Genomic DNA, 27,125 nt, shown 5'->3' with positions numbered 1-27,125 from the left:
CTTTACATATTAGAATACAAAAATTAAATCAGTTTGTAGCACGACATCCCATGAAAGAGCAAGGCGTAGCGACTAACAACTTTAAAGCATTTTTGTGTTCGTGTGTAAATTAATTAATACAAGACGTTAAAGCAATTTGGTAAATACATATTCTTTACAAAAAAGTTCTTTCAATTTTTAATTTCGCATCAAAAAATTTACAAAATGGACTTATCTCCATAATATAAATGATAAAACTGTTCATGTGAAATAAAAAATTAATAGAACCTTTTTGTAAAGAATATCACAACAAAAACATTACTGTTAAAAAAGAGCCAAGTTCTCCTATGTTAAAATTATGCTGGCACAAAAAGTATTGAGATGTAAAAGTGTACCAAGTTCTAAAGTTTGGGTTCAAATTCATAATCAATAAAATCTTGATTGTTTACTTGGCAATTTTTTAAATAACTTTAAAAATCGGTAATTAAAAGAAATATTGTCAAGAGAACAATCAAAATTTTATTGATACGAATTTGAACATTTATCTACCGACATTTATCTATCGACATTTATCTATTGACATTTATCTATGCACATTTATCTATGCACATTTATCTATCGACATTTATCTATCGACATTTATCTATCCACATTTATCTATCCACATTTATCTATCCACATTTATCTATCCACATACATCTATCCACATTTATCTATCCACATTTATCTATCCACATTTATCTATCGACATTTATCGATCCACATTTATCGATCCACATTTATCTATCGACATTTATCGATCCACATTTATCTATCCACATTTATCTATCGACATTTATCGATCCACATTTATCTATCGACATTTATCGATCCACATTTATCTATCCACATTAATCGATCCACATTTATCTATCGACATTTATCGATCCACATTTATATATCCACATTTACCGATCCACATTTATCTATCCACATTTATCTATCGACATTTATCGATCCACATTTATCTATCGACATTTATCGATCCACATTTATCTATCCACATTTATCTATCCACATTTATCGATCCACATTTATCTATCGACATTTATCGATCCACATTTATCTATCCACATTTATCTATCGACATTTATCGATCCACATTTATCTATCGACATTTATCGATCCACATTTATCTATCCACATTTATCTATCGACATTTATCGATCCACATTTATCTATCGACATTTATCGATCCACATTTATCTATCCACATTTATCTATCCACATTTATCTATCCACATTTATCTATCGACATTTATCGATCCACATTTATCTATCGACATTTATCGATCCACATTTATCTATCCACATTTGTCTATCGACATTTATCGATCCACATTTATCTATCGACATTTATCGATCCACATTTATCTATCCACATTTATCTATCCACATTTATCGATCCACATTTATCTATCGACATTTATCGATCCACATTTATCTATCCACATTTATCTATCGACATTTATCGATCCACATTTATCTATCGACATTTATCGATCCACATTTATCTATCCACATTTATCTATCGACATTTATCGATCCACATTTATATATCCACATTTATCGATCCACATTTATCTATCCACATTTATCTATCGACATTTATCGATCCACATTTATCTATCGACATTTATCTATCCACATTTATCTATCCACATTTATCTATCGACATTTATCGATCCACATTTATCTATCCACATTTATCTATCGACATTTATCAATCCACATTTATCTATCCACATTTATCGATCCACATTTATTTATCGATCCACATTTATCGATCCACATTTATCTATCGACATTTATCGATCCACATTTATCTATCCACATTTGTCTATCCACATTTATCTATCGACATTTATCTATCGACATTTATCTATCCACATTTATCGATCCACATTTATCTATCCACATTAGGGTGGACCAAAAAAATTATATTTCATTATTTTGATTTGCTCTACCGAAAACTTGTTTTCTCGACACAAAATAATGCTACCCTAATTTTTTCAGAGTTTTTCGATGATGTTTAGGGGTTGCGCGCACCCCTTTTATAAAAAAAATAAGCTCTTTTAGTTTTTAATTTTTTTAAAGCTTAAATAATTTTTTAATCGAAAAGCTGTTTGAGGGAAAAGTATTGAGTATCAATAGATCTACTTACATCAATTTTTCTTTTTTCAAAAAAAAATATTTTTGACTGATTCCCAGGCGTTAGAAGTCGAAATTACTGGTAAATGCTGGGAAAAAAGCCTAAAAACTATGTTTTACTGTTGTTTATAACGGTTAAAATTATTTTTATCGTATTCCTCATCAAATTTACTTTAAAAACCGTGCTTTTATATTGCTAAATTCTTCTTAGATTGATAAAAGAAAAATAATTTTTAAAAAAGATCGTACCAAAACAAGTGAAGGAAAAATGGGGGAGGGTACTATATCTTGCGCGACGAGATTTGATAACAGTATTTTGTAGAGGAGTTAAATACGATCCTTTTTCATTATGGGAGGGGTGGTCTATCTGGCTCCGTTTAGGCGGGAATGGCAATTTCCTAAAAAATGACTTAAAATGATAAAAAATATATTAAAATACAATGGCAACACTTACAGTTATGAATGATAGCTTTTTCAAAAGCTGGAACTGTACACTTTATTCTAATTTTGAAGTAAAGTTATTTCAATCAATTGTTTTTGAAATAATCGATTAAAAAGTAAAAAATTGGGAAAAAAAAGTTTAAAAAACACATTAAATACTGTTTTTTGTCAATTGTGGATTACAATACAAAAAATGGCTGATAAAATAAAGTGTCACAATTGATTCCTTATCAAATACTGAAGTCCATAAGTTTTAATACTTGCTAGTTTTTGAGAAAATTGAAAAATAAAACAAATTCTTTTTATCAGATTATAATTTTTATGGCTGTTTTTAATATTTTTGCCACCATCAAAAAACATATCCGATATTCAATATTATAAGGCGCTGCATCAACAACAACATCATTAAAAAATATGGATAGTTATCAAAATAAAATTTCGTGGAACCAGAAGGACGATCTCGAGTAGGTCTGATAAAAAAGAAGTTTTTTTTATTTTTCAACTTTATCAAAAACTAGCAAGTATTAAAACTTATGGACTTTAGTATTTGATAAGGAATCAATTGTGACACTTTATTTTATCAGCCATTTTTTGTATTGTAATCCACAATTGACAAAAAACAGTATTTAATGTGTTTTTTAAACTTTTTTTTCCCAATTTTTTACTTTTTAATCGATTATTTCAAAAACAATTGATTGAAATAACTTTACTTCAAAATTAGAATAAAGTGTACAGTTCCAGCTTTTGAAAAAGCTATCATTCATAACTGTAAGTGTTGCCATTGTATTTTAATATATTTTTTATCATTTTAAGTCATTTTTTAGGAAATTGCCATTCCCGCCTAAACGGAGCCAGATAGACCACCCCTCCCATAATGAAAAAGGATCGTATTTAACTCCTCTACAAAATACTGTTATCAAATCTCGTCGCGCAAGATATAGTACCCTCCCCCATTTTTCCTTCACTTGTTTTGGTACGATCTTTTTTAAAAATTATTTTTCTTTTATCAATCTAAGAAGAATTTAGCAATATAAAAGCACGGTTTTTAAAGTAAATTTGATGAGGAATACGATAAAAATAATTTTAACCGTTATAAACAACAGTAAAACATAGTTTTTAGGCTTTTTTCCCAGCATTTACCAGTAATTTCGACTTCTAACGCCTGGGAATCAGTCAAAAATATTTTTTTTTGAAAAAAGAAAAATTGATGTAAGTAGATCTATTGATACTCAATACTTTTCCCTCAAACAGCTTTTCGATTAAAAAATTATTTAAGCTTTAAAAAAATTAAAAACTAAAAGAGCTTATTTTTTTTATAAAAGGGGTGCGCGCAACCCCTAAACATCATCGAAAAATTCTGAAAAAATTAGGGTAGCATTATTTTGTGTCGAGAAAACAAGTTTTCGGTAGAGCAAATCAAAATAATGAAAAAATGATTTTTTTGGTCCACTCTAATCCACATTTGTCTATCCACATTTATCTATCGACATTTATCTATCGACATTTATCGATCCACATTTATCTATCGACATTTATCGATCCACATTTATCTATCGACATTTATCGATCCACATTTATCGATCCACATTTATCTATCGACATTTATCGATCCACATTTATCTATCCACATTTATCTATCGACATTTATCGATCCACATTTATCTATCGACATTTATCGATCCACATTTATCTATCGACATTTATCGATCCACATTTATCTATCCACATTTATCGATCCACATTTATCTATCGACATTTATCGATCCACATTTATATATCCACATTTACCGATCCACATTTATCTATCCACATTTATCTATCGACATTTATCGATCCACATTTATCTATCGATATTTATCGATCCACATTTATCTATCCACATTTGTCTATCCACATTTATCTATCGACATTTATCTATCGACATTTATCTATCCATTTATCTATCCATTAATCTATCCACATTTATCTATCCACATTTATCTATCGACATTTATCGATCCACATTTATCGATCCACATTTATCTATCCACATTTATCTATCGACATTTATCTGTCGACATTTATCTAGAGACATTTGTCTTGAGACATTTGTCTAGAGACATTTATCTATCGACATTTATCTATCTATCCACATTTATCTATCCACATTTATCTATCCACATTTATCTATCGACATTTATCGATCCACATTTATCGATCCACATTTATCTATCGACATTTATCGATCCACATTTATCTATCCACATTTATCTATCGACATTTATCGATCCACATTTATCTATCCACATTTATCGATCCACATTTATCTATCGACATTTATCGATCCACATATATCTATCGACATTTATCGATCCACATTTATCTATCCACATTTGTCTATCCACATTTATCTATCGACATTTATCTATCGACATTTATCTATCCACATTTATCGATCCACATTTATCTATCCACATTTGTCTATCCACATTTATCTATCGACATTTATCTATCGACATTTATCGATCCACATTTATCTATCCACATTTATCTATCCACATACATCTATCCACATTTATCTATCGACATTTATCTATCCACATTTATCTATCGACATTTATCGATCCACATTTATCGATCCACATTTATCTATCGACATTTATCGATCCACATTTATCTATCCACATTTGTCTATCCACATTTATCTATCGACATTTATCTATCGACATTTATCTATCCACATTTATCTATCCACATACATCTATCCACATTTATCTATCCACATTTATCTATCCACATTTATCTATCCACATTTATCGATCCACATTTATCGATCCACATTTATCTATCGACATTTATCGATCCACATTTATCTATCCACATTTATCTATCGACATTTATCGATCCACATTTATCTATCGACATTTATCGATCCACATTTATCTATCGACATTTATCGATCCACATTTATCTATCCACATTTATCGATCCACATTTATCTATCGACATTTATCGATCCACATTTATATATCCACATTTACCGATCCACATTTATCTATCCACATTTATCTATCGACATTTATCGATCCACATTTATCTATCGATATTTATCGATCCACATTTATCTATCCACATTTGTCTATCCACATTTATCTATCGACATTTATCTATCGACATTTATCTATCGACATTTATCTATCCATTTATCTATCCATTGATCTATCCACATTTATCTATCCACATTTATCTATCGACATTTATCGATCCACATTTATCGATCCACATTTATCTATCCACATTTATCTATCGACATTTATCTGTCGACATTTATCTAGAGACATTTGTCTTGAGACATTTGTCTAGAGACATTTATCTATCGACATTTATCTATCTATCCACATTTATCTATCCACATTTATCGATCCACATTTATCTATCGACATTTATCGATCCACATTTATCGATCGACATTTATCGATCCACATTTATCTATCCACATTTATTATCGATCCACATTTATCTATCGACATTTATCGATCCACATTTATCTATCCACATTTATCTATCCACATTTATCTATCGACATTTATCGATCCACATTTATCTATCCACATTTATCTATCGACATTTATCGATCCACATTTATCTATCCACATTTATCGATCCACATTTATCTATCGACATTTATCGATCCACATATATCTATCGACATTTATCGATCCACATTTATCTATCCACATTTGTCTATCCACATTTATCTATCGACATTTATCTATCGACATTTATCTATCCACATTTATCGATCCACATTTATCTATCCACATTTGTCTATCCACATTTATCTATCGACATTTATCTATCGACATTTATCGATCCACATTTATCTATCCACATTTATCTATCCACATACATCTATCCACATTTATCTATCGACATTTATCTATCCACATTTATCTATCGACATTTATCGATCCACATTTATCGATCCACATTTATCTATCGACATTTATCGATCCACATTTATCTATCCACATTTGTCTATCCACATTTATCTATCGACATTTATCTATCGACATTTATCTATCCACATTTATCTATCCACATACATCTATCCACATTTATCTATCCACATTTATCTATCCACATTTATCTATCCACATTTATCTATCCACATTTATCGATCCACATTTATCTATCGACATTTATCGATCCACATTTATATATCCACATTTACCGATCCACATTTATCTATCCACATTTATCTATCGACATTTATCGATCCACATTTATCTATCGACATTTATCGATCCACATTTATCTATCCACATTTATCTATCCACATTTATCTATCGACATTTATCGATCCACATTTATCTATCGACATTTATCGATCCACATTTATCTATCGACATTTATCTATCCACATTTATCTATCCACATACATCTATCCACATTTATCTATCCACATTTATCTATCCACATTTATCTATCCACATTTATCGATCCACATTTATCTATCGAAATTTATCGATCCACATTTATCTATCCACATTTATCTATCCTCTATATCTTATAAACTACTCATCGTAGGAGGCTGAAATTTTGCGAGGTGTTTGGTTTTGACCAGCTCAACAAATGTAGCGATTAGAGACATTTATCTATCGACATTTATCTATCGACATTTATTTATCTATCCACATTTATCTATCCACATTTATCGATCCACATTTATCTATCGACATTTATCTATCCACATTTATCTATCGACATTTATCTATCGACATTTATTTATCCACATTTATCTATCCACATTTATCGATCCACATTTATCGATCCACATTTATCTATCGACATTTATCTATCCACATTTATCTATCGACATTTATCTATCGACATTTATTTATCCACATTTATCTATCCACATTTATCGATCCACATTTATCTATCCACATTTATCTATCGACATTTATCTGTCGACATTTATCTAGAGACATTTGTCTTGAGACATTTGTCTAGAGACATTTATCTATCGACATTTATCTATCGACATTCTACCAAATTTCAAGGTTCTACGATAATCAGAAGTGCTCTATAATATTTTATGAAAATTCAGCGGAAATGGGCGGATGCCACGCCCCCTGAATTGAAAATCTCAAGTTTTCGATTTTTTCCTTTGTATACCCCACAAGTCCTATCACCGTGTAAAATTTCAAGTTTCTACGATATCGGGAAGTTCTCCATAATTTTCATGATCTGTCAGTGAGTCAGTGGATCAGTGAGTCAGTGAGTCAGTTACGGTTTTTGCGATTTTTAAAGCCCTATATCTCAGAAATTACTCATCGTAGGAGGCTGAAATTTTGAAATCTTCTAGCATCTTTGATGTGGAAGTTAGAGGAGGGGGGGGGGGTCGAAAATGGCCTGAGTTGTTTCCTGTAAATAAGGGTGTAGTGCCAAAGTTGCTAGAGAACTTGGCTGGGCACTACCGTGCTCCTTGATATACAGGGTGTCCCAAAAGTAATGGATCAAACGAAATATGCTGATAGGCCAACCTTAGGGCTCTCAGAATTAGGTAACTTGTTCATCCCAAATCCTTACGGTTTTCGATTTAATGCAGTTTTTGTGAAATTTCGAAAAATCCCGATTTTGCAACAGTATTTTGCTTCCTCCGCTCATAATTGATTTTTGTTTTTTACAATTCTTTCACTAAAACATTGCCTAATTATAAGAAATAATTAGTTAATCAAAATATTTTTTATTTCATACGCCATTTTGCTGCAAATTAATTAACAGTTCCATGTTTTATAAAAACTCAATTTCTTTCTTTTATTTCAGAGCAACACCCTGAAAAAAATTTGTATGGTGTGGCACTAGTTCATTATTTTTAAAATTTGCCATGTTATTGCAGTTTTCAAAAATGTATAAAAGTTTCCAAAGCTGAAGTTAGAACTGAAGATATTACAATTTAAAAGCAACAAAACAGGGTTTTTCAGAGAAAAATAACAAACAAAAATAAACACATTTTCTCGACTGTTGTTTGTTTATTTCCTTTTGAACAAAAGCCTCAATTTTTGTTTGTTATTTTGCTCTGAAAACTTCTGTTTTTTGCATTCAAAACTTCTGTTTAATTGCATTAAATTCTGAGAGCCCTAAAGTTGGCCTATCAGCATTTATTTCGTTTGATCCATTACTTATGTGACACCCTGTATATATCAAATAGCTATTAGGCTGCTTGCAAGTTCAAATACCCCACTCATTAGTAAGTCAAAACAAATCTGGTGATTGGTTTTTAGAAAACGAGATCCATCCAGTTTTTGTTTCGCCTGGATGAAATTATAAAATGGACTTATCTTCTTTTCAAAATAACCAATTCAATTTATTTTCGAGTAGGAATGGCAAAGCAGAGATTCACTTTTAAACGAAAATGATACTCTTTCAGGCTTCACTAATTCCTCGCAACAGGTATTACTCTGGACGATTGGGATTCGAATCCAGACCTCTTGCGGTATAGCCTATAATTTTATAGATTATATATACTTTGACCACCAAATCTTGAGAAAATTGTTTTGTAAACCAAACACTCTTATACGGGTCATAAGTGAGTTATACTAAACTCAAAACTTGGCAATAATTTAGCATGTTAATTTTTTTTAATAAAAATGTCCAAAGGCCATAAATCACCCTAATTTGATTAATATTGCAAATTTATTAAAAAAAAAGAGTGTGTGTACACATGTACACGCGACTGAAGTTATACTTCTCATTCAGTATATATAAATGAATTTCATTTGATATTTTTAATTTCTATTATTAAATTAATTAATCCACACTTCGTTTTTTACATTTTTATCAAGTGAACAATAAATTAATTCTTTCATCCTCCTTGCATCCATGTAGTTTTCAATTTAATCTGTGAAATTTACTCATGTTGTGCGGTTCAGAACGTACGGTATATGCTTAACGAAAGTAAACAAATTGCGCATAAAATATGCTATATGGTAATTTTATGAGGATTGTGTGTGCTTCAGCACTAGTAGTAGCAATATGCAACTTGCAGGGTTGCTACAAAGCTCAAAAGTGAGCTGAGCTCAGCTCGCAGCTCAGCTCAAATTTTGAGCTAGCTCACTTTTGAGCTATGTACCATAGCTCAGCTCATTTGAGCTAAGCTGAAAGTGAGCTGAGCTGATGGTTGAGCTGAGCTGTTGGGTGAGCTGAGCTGTGGGTGAGCTGATCTGAGCTGTTGGGTGAGCTAAGGTAAAGTAATCTTATAGCTGTGATGGGTGAGAGGATACATTGATTTTTATTTAGAAATTATAATAAAATATGAAGATATTTTAAACTTTTATAAAACACCATAGCTTAAGATGTTTGGTTCTAGTTATTAATGGAATTATTTTAACACATGGATATTTTTATAAATGAAACAGATAATTTTTCGTGATATTTTCTCTTTGTTTTTTTAATAGTAAATATATTTCTATTTTTTTAGAAAAATATTTCTTTTTTTATCATAAAAAAAATTTCGGTACAATCCGGTTTTTCGACTTTTTTCAAAATTCCGAGAAAATCGCGTTTGAAAGTTGGGGTAAATTTTTTTTTCGAAAAATCCCCGAATCTTTGAACGCTCCTGGAAGCTAAACCGCTTGAGACAAATTTTTGGGAGTGATGCCAAATGATAGCTTATGTCATGGGCCTACCCTTTGCACATTGTCAGATTTTTAAAAAATCGCCTTCCATGTTAAACCGCCACATCATGCCTATTTTTTCAGAATCGTGCCTATTTTTTTTTACTTTTAAGTTCTCCCGGTTTGAGAACGCGTGGACCTACAGGAATGGGAGTTGTACCCAAATGTAGGTTAGAGTCCCCGCTACCTTTTGGCATCAAAAATTTTATTTTCATTTTCTTAAAAATTCCGCGATATAGGCGTTGGAAGTTGGGGGCGCGAAAAAACTTCTGGGAGCTGAACGCTTTGATCTAGAGGCAGGGGAGTGGTGCCATATGAAAGCTTATATTCTCAGCTACCCGATAGTGGTATACTCCGGTTTTTCGATTTTTTTCAAAATTCCGAGAAAATCGCGTTTGAAAGTTGAGGTAAATTTTTTTTTTCGAAAAATCCCCGAATCTTTGAACGCTCCTGGAAGCTAAACCGCTTGAGAGCAATTTTTGGGAGTGATGCCAAATTATAGCTTGTGTCATGGGCCTTTGCTATGCACATTGTCAGATTTTTAAAAAATTGCCTTCCATGTTAAACCGCCACATCATGCCTATTTTTTCAGAATCGTGCCTATTTTTTTTTTACTTTTAAGTTCTCCCGGTTTGAGAACGCGTGGACCTACAGGGATGAAAGTTGTACCCAAATGTAGGTTAGAGTCCCCGCTACCTTTTGGCATCAAAAAATTTTTTTCATTTTCTTCAAAATTCCGAGATATAGGCGTTGGAAGTTGGGGCGCTCACTTTCAGCTCAGCTCAGCTCAAATGAGCTAAGCTATGGTACCTAGCTCAAATTTGAGCTGAGCTGTGAGCTGAGCTGAAATGTGAGCTTTTTGCAACCCTGGCAACTTGCCACATGGAAATTACCACATGCAACTTGCCACACGCAACTTGCCACATACAACTTGCCACATGCAACTTGCCACATAAAACATGTAACTTGCAACTTGTTGTGTGTTTTATGTTTGCCGTACTGCGGCGTAATGCATTTTTAAATACTAAAGTACTGCCTACTCTAAAGGTGAAACGACAGCCCTGCTACCCAGGGTGATCGCGTCATAATCCCTTTGACATTCTTGTCAAAAAGTAAATTTTCATACCCACCCTCCCATAAGAAGTATAACTTCAAAAAAGTCGGAAGAGACTTATTTTTGTTGCAAATCATTATAAACATAAAACAATTAAATAGGGCACGTTCAAAGAGCTAACATAAAGCTATCGGATAGCTTTTTGTTGTTGTAAACAATGTTAAAAATTAGCAAGGAAACGAACCATTTTCTGTCAAAAAATAATCTGAAGGTATCCCAGAATTTCTGGTATACCTCAGGTATCCGAGTGATCAGCTGATATACATTTGGCTTTTTTTTATTTTGATTACTTTTCGGGCTATTATTCAGATTCAAAATAAAAAAAATTGCAAGAAATAAAGTCAAAGCGATTGTGCAAGTACTTTTCAACAATAAAAAAAAATGTAATTTGCTCAAAAGAAAAAGTTTCCTCTTCTCAATATTTACATATTTTTTTAGTAGCTGCTTGGGCAAGCTATCTGGATACCTCTTTGTTCAAAAAGATATTCCAGATACGGGTATCCCAGATAGCCTATCCGATAGGTCTTTGAACGTGCCCATAGACAAACAATATTATCTTTAGAGTACCATTCTCAAGTAGCACACTGGTGTATAAATTGGTGTAAATTCATTAATTTTGGTGTAAAATTGAGGAAATTGAAAAAAATATGGTGTATTTCTCAAAATTAGTGGTATAAAAATTATACCACTGTCTTTTCTGTAAAAAATTTCAACATTTTTTTAAGATTCCGTGCAAAAAATACACCGATATTCAGTTGTTTTTATAATATACCATTAATGGTGTATAAAATTATTCGATTCTGAAATCAACCAAAACGGTACATTTTGTAAACTCTCTTTGGTGTAGAAAGCACACCCTGTGGACATAAAATTCACCAGAATGCATAAGTAGGAGGCGACATATTTTTCAATGGCCGCCATTAAAAAAAAGTAGACAGCAATTAATTAGTTTTCTATAATAGTATATTATATCTATAATAGTAATATTACTAACATAATTTCCTATTATTACAATTGAAGGATTATGATTAATGACAAAATATTTGACCGACTTAAATTCAAATAATTGTAACATTTAAGCAATTTGTAAACTTAAATATTGATTACCCCGATTCCAGAGCTTCTCTAAACTAATCGCATATTGCAAAACTTCAATTCATGATTTTTCATCAAGATTATAATGATGGATTGATTTTCTCAGTATTAACCTACTCGTACTCACTATGCAATTTGTTAAAACCAATTTTTTCTGATCAAAATCATTGCAAAAATAAAGAAGAAAAACCTTATACAAATTGTTTGCGATCGCGAAGAGATTCCAAACAAATTGTATTTTCCACTCAAAAAAGTATTACTTAACTTTTTGTGTATAGATATTCGGCTACAGCCCTTCAATAAACAAGATCGATCGACAACTCCTGATAGCAGCAGAAAATTTAACATTACAAACTACAACAACAGTAACAAAAAAATACAATAAGATATAAAATAGTTTGAAAAAAAATAAACATAAAATTTTTCGCGATACAATTAAAACATAAATCTTCCGTATTGCAACATTTTGACCAAAAAGTTTCAATACCGTCAATTCCTATGGTAAGAGCATTTAAACCCCAATGCACAGAGCGCATAATTTTTGTCTAAACCACCCATTGTAGTAAAACAGTTATACCAGAGTAACAGTACCTACTTAAATGAAGAATAAATAAAAACCAAAAACGAAAACAAACATTTCCAAATCGTGCTACGAAACAATCGAATAATAAAATTCAAATGGACCCACGACATCAGAGCACAGTTTAGTGGTGCGCGCCTCCTCCTTTTGCCCACAATCGCACCACTTCTTCCCATGGTCTTAGACTGTCCTCAGTCTCTCAGGCCTTAGCCTCAAACAAAATAAGAAACATTCGAGATCAAAAATTTTGTTAGTTTTTTTGCATTGGGACAAGACAAATTTTTTGGGGGTTGTTGGTTTTAAGGTTTTTTTTTTTACCTAAGCCCTCTTGTGTATATAGATTTTTTTTGTGAACTTACCTGATCCCGAAATCGCTGAATAGCCAGTTGCATGACTTGCCTCTGAAACGTCGCTCATTGAACCAAGCCACTTTAGCGTTTCCGTAGACGAGTGACTTTCGGAGCTATTGTTGTTGGTGGTGCCACCGTTGTTGCTGTTACTATTGCCGCCGCCGCCACTATTGCTGCCATTGCTGGCATTGTTTGCAGAATTGTGATGATGGTGATGATGATGATGGTGATGGTGGCGATGTAACAGGGGATGGCTGTTCTGTTGTTGTTCAACGCCGCCGACACCGCCGCTGCCAATAGTTCCGGCATTCAAATTGCCATTTGTTGTTATGGCCGCCGTAACTGGAGCTGTAGTTGTAGTTGCTCCTGTCGAAAGGTCATTTTGTGACCAGTGATGTGATTGACGGGATAGCAGTTCACTTTCTTGACGCAATCTGCAAATATAAAAAAGAAAATAGAAATAAGAAAATAAATAAGGAAACACTTGTGAAGGTGGACATAAAAAGAGTAAATCGAACAGTTTGAAAATCTGACGTAGTTATTGGAAGTACTAGAGTCTTTAAAATTTTTGTTACAAGCTTTAAAAACCGATTTGTATAATTTTAAAAAATAATGAGCCAAAACTGTAGTAATGTAAAACGTTCAAGCCAGTGCCTTTTTGACGTGATAACGCCTTATAAATCGATGAACCATGGCAGCATCCACGAAAAAGTGACGCCATTTTCTCCCGTTCCACCTGAAATTTTTAGCAGTGTGGCAAAAATTTCAACTCAAAATGTATTTTCGATGTGTATTTTAGAAGAATTACAGATTTTACAATTCAGCTTACTCTTTCGGTGAATGGACTTGTAAAAATCTTCTAAAATACACAGGCGCCAAAAAGTTGGTCAAATGAAAAATTTGGCAGATACCTGTCAAGTTATTTCGTTTTTTCTCTCTAATAACATAAGTATTGTTTCAAATACCTTTCGTGCTGATTTTTGGTGAATTTTTTCTCAAACATCGAATTTCGCGGTTTTGACTTTTAAACGTCTATATCTCGAGTAGCAGATTTTTTAGTGTCATGACTCTAAAAAGACTATATCTCGAGTTGTAGATTTTCTACATTTTTTATTTATATGTGTGGCTTACATATATTCATAATATCTATCGATTCCAATTTCAATTTTATTTCTTTCACGTTTTGTTTAGGAAATAGAAATTCACCTAAAACACAACTAAAACACAACTAAAACTTCAAATTTTAAAAAATCCTGAAAATTAAAATTTAATTAAAATTAAATTTCCTATGACATTATATTTTTTTTATAACTCTTAGGCTTGCCATATAAGCAGGGTCGCGTATTCAAAAATTTGCAAAAATTAACTTTAAGGCCTGGCAACCCTATGCCTTGACAGGATATCGCTAGGCAACCCATGCGCAATTTATTTCCTTCGACACTAGCTTTCAGAAAATATAACTCTCAACTGGTATAACGATGAGGGTAGGTCGTCCTATGGCGGGATCTTAGACTAAAACAAAATTGCACAAAAATCGCTATTTTCTAAAAAATTCTAAAAAATTCAAAATCGAAAAAAAATTAGGGTCTATAACGGATTTTTTTTTTTTTTGGGTATTTTTGGGTGGGTTTTTTTTTTAGCAATTTTTAAAAAAATCTGAAGCTTATAGAGCATATAGGTAGCTAAAATGATTTTTGACCGAAGAACGAGAAAAAACAAGGTTTGTGTATCAAGTTTTTTTGACCACTTTTAATTGTTTTTTCTTCAACAAATTTATACAATATTGATAATAGGCAGGACTATATTGATGCATTTTTTTTTCAAGCAATTTCGTATTCACAGTTTTGAGATGACGGTAAAGTAAAGATTTATTTTTTAAAACGTTCTTTCTTTTGATTTAGAGCAGATACTTTATTGAGCAAGCTGATAATATTACCTTTCATTTGATATATCACCCATAACGGTACATTAAGTACAAGCTACACAATGTTAAATTGATGTTATATTTCTCATTCACAAAAATTCAATTAGTGGGTTTATACCATAACAAAACTGTTTTACAATTATGAGCGCTACATTCTAATCAGTTTGACATTTCTTTTCCAAAAGTAAATTTTCATACCCAACGCCGCACAAAAAGTATAGCTTCAAAAACTTTAGAAATATGTACCTCAAAATACCTGTGGACGTGGAGATCTGTTGATCATAACCAGCCACCAGTGTGGGAAGTACCGTATTCACAGTTTGAAATTTCGACATGGTTGGCTTTAAAAAATTCTTACTTTTTTTCTAGACACCGTAGAAATATGATTGAAACGCCACACTGTTGTCCAAAATGACTTATCTCGTTGCAAAAATCATAACTTTTGAACGGATTGAGGTAGCGGTACAATTTTTTTTTTAATTTGAAGGAAATTTCCAGGGCTGTTACACCAATGAATTTCAAGAAAATTGTTTTACAGGGTGTTTAGGAATCATCGGCCGAAAACCGATTTTCTTAAAAAAAAAAATATTTAAATTAAAATTGGTATGCCATTTTGTAGAAATCACTAATTCACATCTAAAAAAAGTTCAGATTACACTTTTCCATGATATTACGATTATAGAGAATGCCAAAAAAGTTGGTCCCGGAAGTCCGTCTGTCTGTCTGTCTGTATAAGGATCTACAGCCTAAACGGATGGACCGATTGACTTCAAATTTGGTATGTAGCATTTTTTGGAGACCCTCCAGAGGGGTTTTTGGAATTAATTTTTTTGGGCTAAAAATAACGGTACTTGTCATACACCAATTTCAGTAAAGCTGTAATTGCTCAAAAACGGCTCCAACGATTTTGTTTAAAAAATTCAAATGTAAGTTTGAAAACAAGGTCTATCTTCTAATGAAAAAAATTTTTTTAGAAAATCATTATTAACGGTACCTGCCATAGAACGGTTTTTTTTAAATCCGATATTCTCCGAAACGGCTTATTCGATTTCAGCGAAACTTTTTTTGAAGAAGCACTTATATAATTTAAATATAGGCCAAAAATAAAATTTCAAAAAAAATAATTTTTGGATTTTTAAAAAAATTTTGAAATTTTTTTTTGAAAAATAAAATTTTCGAAAACGGGACATTGTATTTTTTTGAAATTTTGTTTTTAGATGTGGATTAGTGATTTCTACAAAATGGCATACCAATTTAAATTTAAACATTTTTTTTAAAGAAAATCTGTTCCTTCTGCCTTCATTTTTTTTCAAAGTACAAAATCTCGGCAGTGCGCAAGCATGCGCAGCTAAATATTTTTATTTTGGATCAACAATTGATTGGTACACATACCCTATTCGACTTAATGCATGGAACCGAATGGATTTTTTACGGTACCTGCCATAAAACCGTTTTTTTTCAAATCCGATATTCTCCGAAACGGCTTATTCGATTTCAACGAAACTTTTTGTGAAGAAGCACTTATATAACTCAAATATAAGCCAAAAATAAAATTTAAAAAAAAATAAATTTTGGATTTTTAAAAAAATTTTAAAATTTTTTTTTGAAAAATAAAATTTTCGAAAACGGGACATTGTATTTTTTTGAAATTTTGTTTTTAAATGTGGATTAGTGATTTCTACAAAATGGCATACCAATTTTAATTTAAACTTTTTTTTTAAAGAAAATCTGTTTTTGGCCGATGATTCCGAAACACCCTGTGAAATAATTTTATTGAAATTCATTGGTATAACAGCCCTAGAAATGTCCTTCAAATAAAAAAAAAAATTGTACCGCTAACTCAATCCGTTCAAAAGTTATGATTTTTGCAACGAGATAAGTCATTTTGGACAACCGTGCGCCATATGAAAGGTGAAATAATAAGCTTTCACATGATATAAAACTTGTTATAGATTTTCTTAGAAAAAAATTGATTTAATAGCGTGAGAAGATAAAAATATATGATTTTTTTTTGCCTTTTTATAAAAATGATTGAGTTCAAATGAATTGAGTTAATGTGTTGTATGAATTTGAGTTTACTATCAAATAAAACATCAAGAACCAAAATTTAATAAATAAGTCGAAAGAAATTTCTTTAACTTTTTTTGTAAGACTCTTAATGTTATATTTACTGATATCATAAAACAAGTTAAGGTCATAATTGCAACATTTCAGAATCAAGAGTAATAGAAATAGTCTTAAAAATTGTCAAGTTAACATCATAATTAAGCCAGTTTGAAGGCTTCAAAACGTAAGTTTTATCGGTATTGAAATAAGATTGAAGTCAAGCTACAAAATATTTTGTTAAATAAAAAAATTTTTCAGTTTTTAGTAAAATTCTATGTGAGAGCTAATCAAATGCCTTAGTTTTCGACAAATTTTATAAGAAGACTTCAAAGAGAGATGAGACTTTATAAAAACGAAAAAGTCTTAATAAAGTTAAGTGAAAATTAAGACAGCTAAGAAATGAAACTTCAAAGAAGTAAAAAAGCTGCATAAACTTATGAGACTTCAAAGTGTGATAAAACTGCATGTAATAAATATCCTTTTCAGGGGAACAAGTTATAACCAAGATATCAATTATAAAAAATTGTGTTGCTTAATAGTGTAAACTGTCAAATTGCCTTGAATTTGAGAGCTGAAAAGTAATTGACAACTTGAATCAGATGAAATAAGTAGGCTAGTCTAACATTTAAGCTAATGAAGTTTGACAAAATATACCAATCTCGATTCCAATCAATCGTTAAGATAATAAAAATAGAACCAATTTAACTCAGTTACCTACTCCACTTATCCAAAAACTTAACTGGTCAAATATGTCTCACAATCGATATCGCCAATCCCAAATCGATTAAATAGAGTTAATCGAAATATTTTACCTATGCTTATTAAACCAGCCAGCACCCAATTCAAACTTGCTTGAGGCAAAATCCAAAAAAAAATCTACATTTATACCTAAAGCCAGTCCCTGTTTGCCAGCAGTCCCACCTATATAGCCACTGATCAATAATTTATAATCACCATGATCACACCTTGATCCTGATCGTCTAAAAAAATCCAAATCCGGGCATCAGCAGACATTGCCTGATCGCAATGCGACAAGTTGTGTGCTGTCTTGTTAATTGATTTCATTTCCGTCGTATGGCTTAGAGATCGACAACAACTTGAAAAAATACCTTACACACATGCACTTGTCGTACGATCACACAAAATAGGATCGCAACGATACCATACAAACGACATATTTCAAAATCGCAGAAAAGTAGTAGTTTCAACAAGTTTTTTTTTTTTTTGTGATAGAGACAAGGAAATTAAAAAAGAACAAACAACCAACAGCGATAAAAGAAAAAAAAAACTTACCTATCCAAGAATGGTGTTGCTGAACTTGAATCCGAGCTGGACACATAACTGTGATAGCCTTCCGATTGGGCATACGATGATTGCTTCTGATGATGGAAGACGGCTTGATCATAGTACGATCGGCTGTTGTATTCTTCTAAGCCAGCTTGTGTCAAGCTGCATTGATCACTCATGTTGTCGTCCTAAAAAAGAACAAAAAACAAAACACAAAAAAAGTTAAAAAAGACGTTATAGAAAAAAAAACTTATGAAAAAAATTATGGAATGTTAGAGTCGAGGAAAAAAATAGATTCTTCTAAAGCATAAAAGAGGACCCCAATCATCATTTTTCTCTTGAGGTCTAAACCAATGATGATCAAATCATACAAACGACATCTAGCAAAATGAAGAAATCATCTTCATCATCTTCCTTCTCTTCGCTCGGTAAAATGCAACCATCACAGCGCTAATTGTGATCTCGCATAAATGTTGTAACATCTCAATGTAGTAGATTTCGATTCGAATTGAAGTTTGGATCGAAACTCGATCAGTGATCAAGCCATTTATGGACATCATGCATCGGGACACTCTCTCACGGAAAAGGTCACTCGTTGCGTTGTGAAAGAAGTTCGATGAACTCTCTTCAATTGAAGATCGATACCAAAAAAAAAAAAACAAACGATCATTTTGGTGATCGATGAGGATTTGATTGTTCCGACATTTTATACCTATTTTGCCTTGAAGATTCATCAAGCAGATGGATTTAATTGACGAGTATATACAAACTCTTTCAATTAGGTTCGCTCTGACCGGAGTGAAGATCACTGATCTTCGATAGCAGATGCATGGAATTTGTGTTTTTTTTTTTCATCGTTTAGCAAAAGATCTTTGATGGTTTGTGTGTGTTGAGAGTTTAATGAGCTAACCATCTGCTCTAGATCACTTGAGCCTGCAGAGATGTTACAAGACTTCCGCATTTAGAAGTGAAGTGAAAAAAAAGTTAAGCGCTTAATTTTCTAATCACACTCTCACGTAGCGCCAGTTGGACGACTTTATGCTACTACTAAACACCGACACCAACGGAGGAATATAGATGACGCCATGTTGTCCGGGGCGGGATTTTGTTTTATTAGGATTATACCTAGGATATAGATTTGCATGCGGAGGAGTGGTAAGAGTGACCTTTACGCCCTGTGGCGTCATAAAGTTTGATATGATCGCTAGATCACGTGTTTGCATGATTTATTTTCGGACTCTTGAGCAGCGCACACTCCCGACAACTGACGACGGATTTTATAGATCTCCGTGTGCAATATATAGAAGAGACTCATGTGAAGTCAACTGAAAGTTTAATTTGATTTATTTTCAAAGCATGAGTTGGTACTTAGTCAGCCTGTTGTGGTGGAACATGGAGAGATATTAGACAAGAGGAGTTATACGTGTAAAATATGGATTAACTTATGTCATGAGTTTAGTTTTAAGATTGTGATCAGTCAAAGTGTAAAAGAGAGTATCGTGGTAATTAAGTTACCTACACAGGAAATTAATTTCATATGCGTGGAATATGAGGCGGCTTTTAACATGAAAAGACTTGACTAGTGACTTGACTAGTGATACAAAATAGGAAGTAATAAGACGTGAGAGATCAGAATTTGTACAGAAAACAGTCAATAGAAAGGAAAGGTTTAAAAATGACTTTTGAGAGTTTTTTTTATAGTTGGCAGAAGTTTATGTCATACAAGGAAAGTTAGAAAGGGCTTCGACAGGAACTGTGTATTGTTGACAAAAAATATAACAAAGGGCAAATGTAATCTGGCCAATAACAATGAGTCATATGGAATTGAAAAAGTATTTTTTTTTTACTCAATTAACTGATAAAAAAAAGTTATACATATATGGAAAAATAAAGTTGCCACTTTTCAAATGGGAACTTCTATGTGGCAACCCTATTTTAAAAGAAAGATCAGCACATAACTAATACTGTTAATATCTTTGTACACTGTTAAAAATTTTGGTGACCAAATGAGGCAACACCAAAAATTTAAATTTTAATACTTTGATTGTATTACATTTTAAATACAAAATTTACTGAAATTTAGTTTTTTTTTTTTGGATTTAAAATCAAGGACGCTTTCTCAAATTTAAAGTTTCAGTTTATTATAGTAATATTTCTTTCTAAGGCCCAATTTATTGACTCTCCATTAAACTTAAATCGCCATTAAAAAATGGAATTTTAAAATTAAAAACCAAATTCGTTTAATTCAGTCTCTTTTAAGGACTTTTTTGAAGTTTGGCATCATTAACTAATTGATCATTAAATTTAAAAGTCGTTTTAGTTAAAACACCAAATTCGACCTTTTAAGAGGGATTTTTAGAGCAAATGGAGGTTTTAGACAGGGTTTTTATTTATTCACTCTCCATTAGCGTCAAATGTCATTTCATTTATTATTTTATTAAAAAAAGTTTCAGTGTCAATTGACAATTAAAAATAAATAAAATATGCATAAATATGGAAATATTGAGATGGTGAAAAAGTGTTCAATCAATATCATAAGACCAACGTTTGGTAATTGTAATTGGTAAAAGTACCTACCCCAAATTATTCTAAAACTTTATTTTAAATTTTGTGATGTGATTTTAATGGAGCTAAAGCTGTTCAATAGAGTAAATCTTCATGAATTTATGCTTCTATGCACTTGCAAATATGCGAATCTATTGCCGATTATATTGGTATTATCATGCGAGCCGTTGCTAACTAAGAATTGGTTTATATTCAAAATAATGCCATAATGGTAATATTATTTTAAATAACTGCGAGTCGAGGCTCTATTAAGGGAAGGTATGCGGGTTAAACAAACGAAAATTCACTTATTATAAGTAGTCAATTTTCGTTAACATGTACGTGGGCAATTGTCACATATGTATACTATATTAACTGCTTCACCTGGCGTTTTAGCTGCAAAATACTTAAGGGCCATCAATTTTGAGTTTTTATATTGTTTATCCTTCAAATCTTCAAATTTAAACATATTTTATTTGACAAAAATGTAGCTTTTGACAGTTTAATTTTTCAAAAAATAAAAAAATCCCTGGGATATTTTTAATGGAGTTTTAAATTTAAAGTTTATATTAAAAGTAGGTAAAGACTTTAACTAAAGCAGAGTGAATTAAATGAATTTTTAATGATGGAAACTTAAAGACGTCAATAGATTAACAAAGCTTTTAACTAAAACGACAAATTTAAAAATTTAATGGAGGCTCAATAAATTGGCCCTAAATATAATAAAATATTATCTCTTTTAATTTTTTTTTTTTACAAACTAGCTACCTATGTGAAGTGAAATCTTAATGTCGATCAAATTTTTTCATTAATTTACACATTTTACTTAGAACAAACCCAAAGCGCCTTCAAAATAGTGCAAATTCAGATTTTTTTGTCAGATAAAAGGTTACCACGTGCATTCTTCTGAACCAAAACAAATTTATTTTTTTTTAAATTGTTTCCATTTTTGTTTACGTTTTTAATACAGTTTGATTTAAATTTAATTTTCTTGTAATAAAAAAAAGAAGACGAGTATTTAATTTCAATTTTTACCCAGATAAAGTTATAATTTAGGTGAAAAAGAATTAGTTTTTAATTCAAATTTTCTTATATTTCAATACTTTAATTCTTTTGTATTTGAAATTAATACCAAATTAATTAAAAAGCTGTGTAGTAACAATGAAATTTTAAAAAACTAAAATTTTTTTGGATTGAAAAATGCCTAATTGCAAAGGTTGTCTTAAAAAATACGACAGAATTTTTAACCGTGTAGTATTATCAAAATTTTTAGTGCATACAAAATTGTACTCTTTTGTTCAAAGAAGATTTTTTGATATGTTTTTTTTTTTTATTATTTAAATAGAGTTCCCATTTGTTAATTTAATTTGTTTGACTATTTTTTGTATGGCATTTCAAAAATGTTCAAACAAATTCCTTGAAACATTAAATATATCAAAACAGTGTGCCTAGTGATTCAGCATTTAAAATGCTGTGGAGTCCGATTTCTGTCAGATAAAATAGGTAAGTTTATTATTGGGTAATTTCACAGAAGTTGACCGCCAATAGGAAAAAAATGAAAAAAATAAATTTTAATATTTCGTGGGCTATAGGTCAAAAAGGAGGTCATGTATACTGAGATTCTTACCTTAAAAATGTATTTACTGTGTAAATAGTGCTTAAATATTTAAAGGAGATGGCACATTTTTGGGCCCAGTGTGTTCACTTACGAAATGGGTATCAAATGAAAGGTGACGGTAAGCACATTACGTGGGTAAAATATTTTCAAATTCGTTAGTGGGGTTTTGGAGATATTTGAGTTTGAAGTTTCGGATTTCAAAATCAAGATTTCAGCTATTTTTGCGATCAATTAATCGTAGAATGCGTAGAAAGGACTTTTTAGATTGGAAATTAGTTAATATTTCTTTTTCTAGTACATCATTTTTCTCTAGGAGTTATACTTTCAGAGTAACAGAACCGCAAAGTATCTCATTCTCAGTAATTCCGCACTTAACTCTAAGGGTTGTTTAAAATATTTAAAATATCAAAAAACACACAATTTTCGGTAGTGTAACTCTGAAATTATAACTCCTAGAGAAAAATGATGTACTAGAAAAAGAAAGATTAACTAATTTCCAATCTAAAAAGTCCTCTCTAGTTTTCTGTCCGACCAGTCGTTCTCGAGATATTGAGACAAATGCGTTTTTCAAAATGGCGGTCGCCCCACAAGACCAAACAATACGCAATCTGAGATTTGTACTTGGGATAAACCCCTCTTCAATACTGCATTCAAACTTAGCTCACGTCATAGCTTTTTCCAGATTTTTCCCCATTGACTGAACTATAGTTTCTATTCTTATTATTTAATAGGCATATTTCAGCGCGTTTTTGTGTATTTTGCTTATTATAAGGTTTTTGTATGTTTTATAGAACTATTTTATATATAGAATTAAAGGTAACACATTAAGCTATCGAAAAATTACAAAAAAAAGTGCATGTCACCACTGAATATTTTGATATTTCGATGTGCCAAATGCCTCGCTTAAAAAAATCACCTTTTGAGAAGTAAATACCTAATATGTATTATTTTTTTTAACAAAGAAAAAAACTTTTGATACAGATTTATAGACAAGAGAAATACCTTTTATTTGATACCAATATTATTTCTGTACACCCATTATTACGCATTCTACGATTAATTGTTCGAAAAATTAGCTAAAATCTTGATTGTGAAATCCGAAACTTCAAACTCAAATATCTCCAAAACCCCACTAACGAATTTGGAAATATTTTACCCACGTAATGTGCTTACCGTCACCTTTCATTTGATACCAATTTCGTTAGTGAACACACTGGGCCCAAGCTCCATAGAAAAATGTGCCATCTCCTTTGATATTATTCATTTTTCTTTAATGTTTATAATATTATAAAAATACATTTTTGTTACAGTGTCACACCCGTTACAAAAATATGTAACACCCGTTACATTTTTGAATTGCTATAAAACCACATATTTTTTATTAACTGCATTAAATATATGCTTACTGGAAACGTCCTACCTATTGAATACGATATCCACGAATTTTCATTAAAAAATCTACAATATAGCTTCTTAAAGTCACCAAAGCAGGCTGAATCGATTTTCTAAAGTCACACCCGTTACATCTAATCTTAAGAGTCTGAGACGTTGAAGCTATGAAGTACTTTATTTAGTGAATAGTACACAACCCAGGAACAAAAAATTATGTAACTTTGTCACACCCGTTACAATGGAAATACCCATTATTTTTTTTTGAACTTTTTTTCATTAATATTTCAAAAAAAGGTAAAAATTCCTACTTTTCGCCGAAAATACCTCAAAGGTACTTGACTTGATATTACGTGTAGTAAAAATATTTTGGTTTTCATTTGTCAGATTGGCATCCCTTTCCACAGACACAATAAAAAACAATTTCGTACACAATTGGAGTCTTAAAATAAAAGCAACATTTTTTTTTCACTTCTAGAAAATAAATAAAAGAGTTGAGGTTCAAACTTTTTTTAAAAATTTATTATTTGTTTCACAACCAAAAAAAAAAAAACTTAATTTGTTTAACTAAATCTAATTAAAATAAAATATTGATAATTTGGATAATTTACGAATGTACATCTTAAATTTAAAAGCTTTTCAATTGTTTAATTATATTAGTTAGTTACCTTCCTTCAAGCAGGCTTGACATGTGATATTTTTTGGTTACTATTTTTGTTTTTTTTTTTACTAAAAATCTTATTTTTTTAAGTAAATAAATTTTAAGTAAAATGATGCTCAAATCGTCTTTATTTTAAGTGCCTTATTTTTTTCTGTGTTGGTATGTTTTAAGAAAAGGCAAGTATCTTGTTAATATATAATATCGATAACGATATCTTGGAACCTTCTTAAGGGAAATTCTTTAAAATCTCAAAAATATTTGCTATTTTTATAAATTGAAGGAATATAGAAGCATTCCAATATAATATAGATAAGGTTTACTTCTACAAGGTATTTTTTTTTTTCTATAAAGCTACGACATTTAGTTGGTGCTACATCCGTTTTGTAACAAAGAATTTTTTCATCATCTTCCATCAACCGATCCAAGCATCATCATCTAAAAAAAAAAAACACACTCAAAAAATCCTCGCAAATAGTAACAAAGTAGATATGGCACTTTCTCTCTTGGTTTGGTTCGTGCAATCGTGAACTAGGCATTTCGAATTTTTATTGTTTCTTCTGCTATTATCTGCTCTCGTGATGATGTTCCAACAACTCTTCTTCATTTTTTCCATTGAAAAAAAAAAAGATACATTTTCCTGTTCAAAAGATAGTTTTTTATAGTTTCTATGTTTTTATATCCCCCAAATGCCAAACGGGAAACATTTCTGACTTCTTGTTTTGTTTTTTCTTCTTCTGGGTTTTTTGTTTGAATTGGTTGATGGTCAATTCTCCTGATGCTTCAGATCATGATGATGATTTGTTCAACATCACACAGAGAAGAGTGATTTTTCCAAGGGTAATGAGCTGTAGAAATGGGAAAAACTGATTTGGAATTCCGCATAATCATGCTAAACAGTGGCTGAATAGATGCATCTATATGGTTCTGGATCCATCTCCCAGAGCTCACTGCTGTCAGACCCCAGACACGATCGAGAGTATGCGAATTTGCAATTGTTGTTGTTGGTATATTTCTGATGTTTGATTAACTAACCAAGTTGAAACAAATTGTATGTAGAATGTGCGCATGCGCACAGGCCAGCAGCGGGCCCGGGCAGCAGCGTGCGCAAGCATGACTCTTTCTAAGCCACTGCGTGCGCGATGAGGTGTAGATAGATGTGTTCCTGGATAGACACATGTGTGTCTTAGAAAAGATTCAAGTCAAGTCAAGGCACATAAAACTCTGTTTTCTGTTTCTGGTCAGTCAAGTCGAAGTCCAGTTCGAATAATAACGAATAACGAAGCTTTATGCGATGTTGCTGGTTGATGATGATGATGATGGATGGTGTATGGGCAATGGACTGACTAGATGAATGGAATGCAACAAACAAGGTCGTTGGTTAGTTGGTTGAACTTTATTACGGGAAAAGTGTTCGGTGTGGTTCGGTCTTTTTTTTCTTATATGGGTGTGACAAATCATGCAGGTTTGGAATTTTTTTTTTTTTTTTTAAGTAAAACATACAAAATTCATATTTCCTTGTTAAGAGAGGTGTTGCAGTATAATAAAAGTTGGTATAGCTTCTAGTTTATGGGTTGGGTTTTTTTTTTGTATTTTTATAGGCCATAATTTTTGAGTTGAAAGAACATGTGTATATAAATTGTATTGACGAAGACATTGGCTGTTTTATGAATAAATATTGTATGAAGTTTGTTTTATCCGGGTTATAAATCTTTTTTGGTTATGATGAAGGTTTGTGAGTTGTTAATGTATAGAAATACATTTTAAGTGTAGTTTTGTTCATTACGTACTCAGTGTTAGAAGATACTAGGAGTAAGCCAAAACTCTTTTTTAACAAGGTCCATTTTTAGTTAACGACTACCTCAACCAGCAAAAATACACTTATAGGAGCGAAAAAAATTAACAAAATTGTGACTAATCATCAATGTATTCAGAAATATCACATTTAGCGAAATATCACACTTAGTTTATCACAATTATTGACTGTGTCATATCATCAATGGATCACCGCAATCATGCTTACTGATACCACAATTTTTATTTTGGGGCTACATGTAAGATTACGAGCCAGACCACTTTGTATGAACTCGAGATTAGTATCACAGATCGTTTAATTAATATCACAGATTTCTACGGAGAATATGACTGAGGAACTCTAGTTACAAGTAGAATTGCGGAGATTCTTCGGT

General features: G+C 31.5%; 1 protein-coding gene across 1 annotated transcript in view; it reads right to left on the bottom strand.

The window, feature by feature from the left end:
• The window catches only part of LOC129907496 (protein Shroom), a 235,415-nt gene that overhangs the window by 109,834 nt on the left and 98,456 nt on the right, over nucleotides 1-27,125 (bottom strand). The window contains exons 3-4 of the mRNA XM_055983765.1: nucleotides 18,734-18,915; nucleotides 13,420-13,844 (exon numbers count right to left, since the gene is read on the bottom strand). Coding sequence (XP_055839740.1) covers nucleotides 13,420-13,844; nucleotides 18,734-18,915 — 607 coding nt within the window. The remainder of the gene's footprint in view (nucleotides 1-13,419; nucleotides 13,845-18,733; nucleotides 18,916-27,125) is intronic.

The sequence above is a fragment of the Episyrphus balteatus genome, chromosome 1 (genome assembly GCF_945859705.1).
Source record: "Episyrphus balteatus chromosome 1, idEpiBalt1.1, whole genome shotgun sequence".
In the NCBI taxonomy this organism is placed as follows: domain Eukaryota; kingdom Metazoa; phylum Arthropoda; class Insecta; order Diptera; family Syrphidae; genus Episyrphus; species Episyrphus balteatus.
Note: the sequence above shows the minus strand (reverse complement) of the source record. Positions and strands in the feature narration are given on the sequence as shown.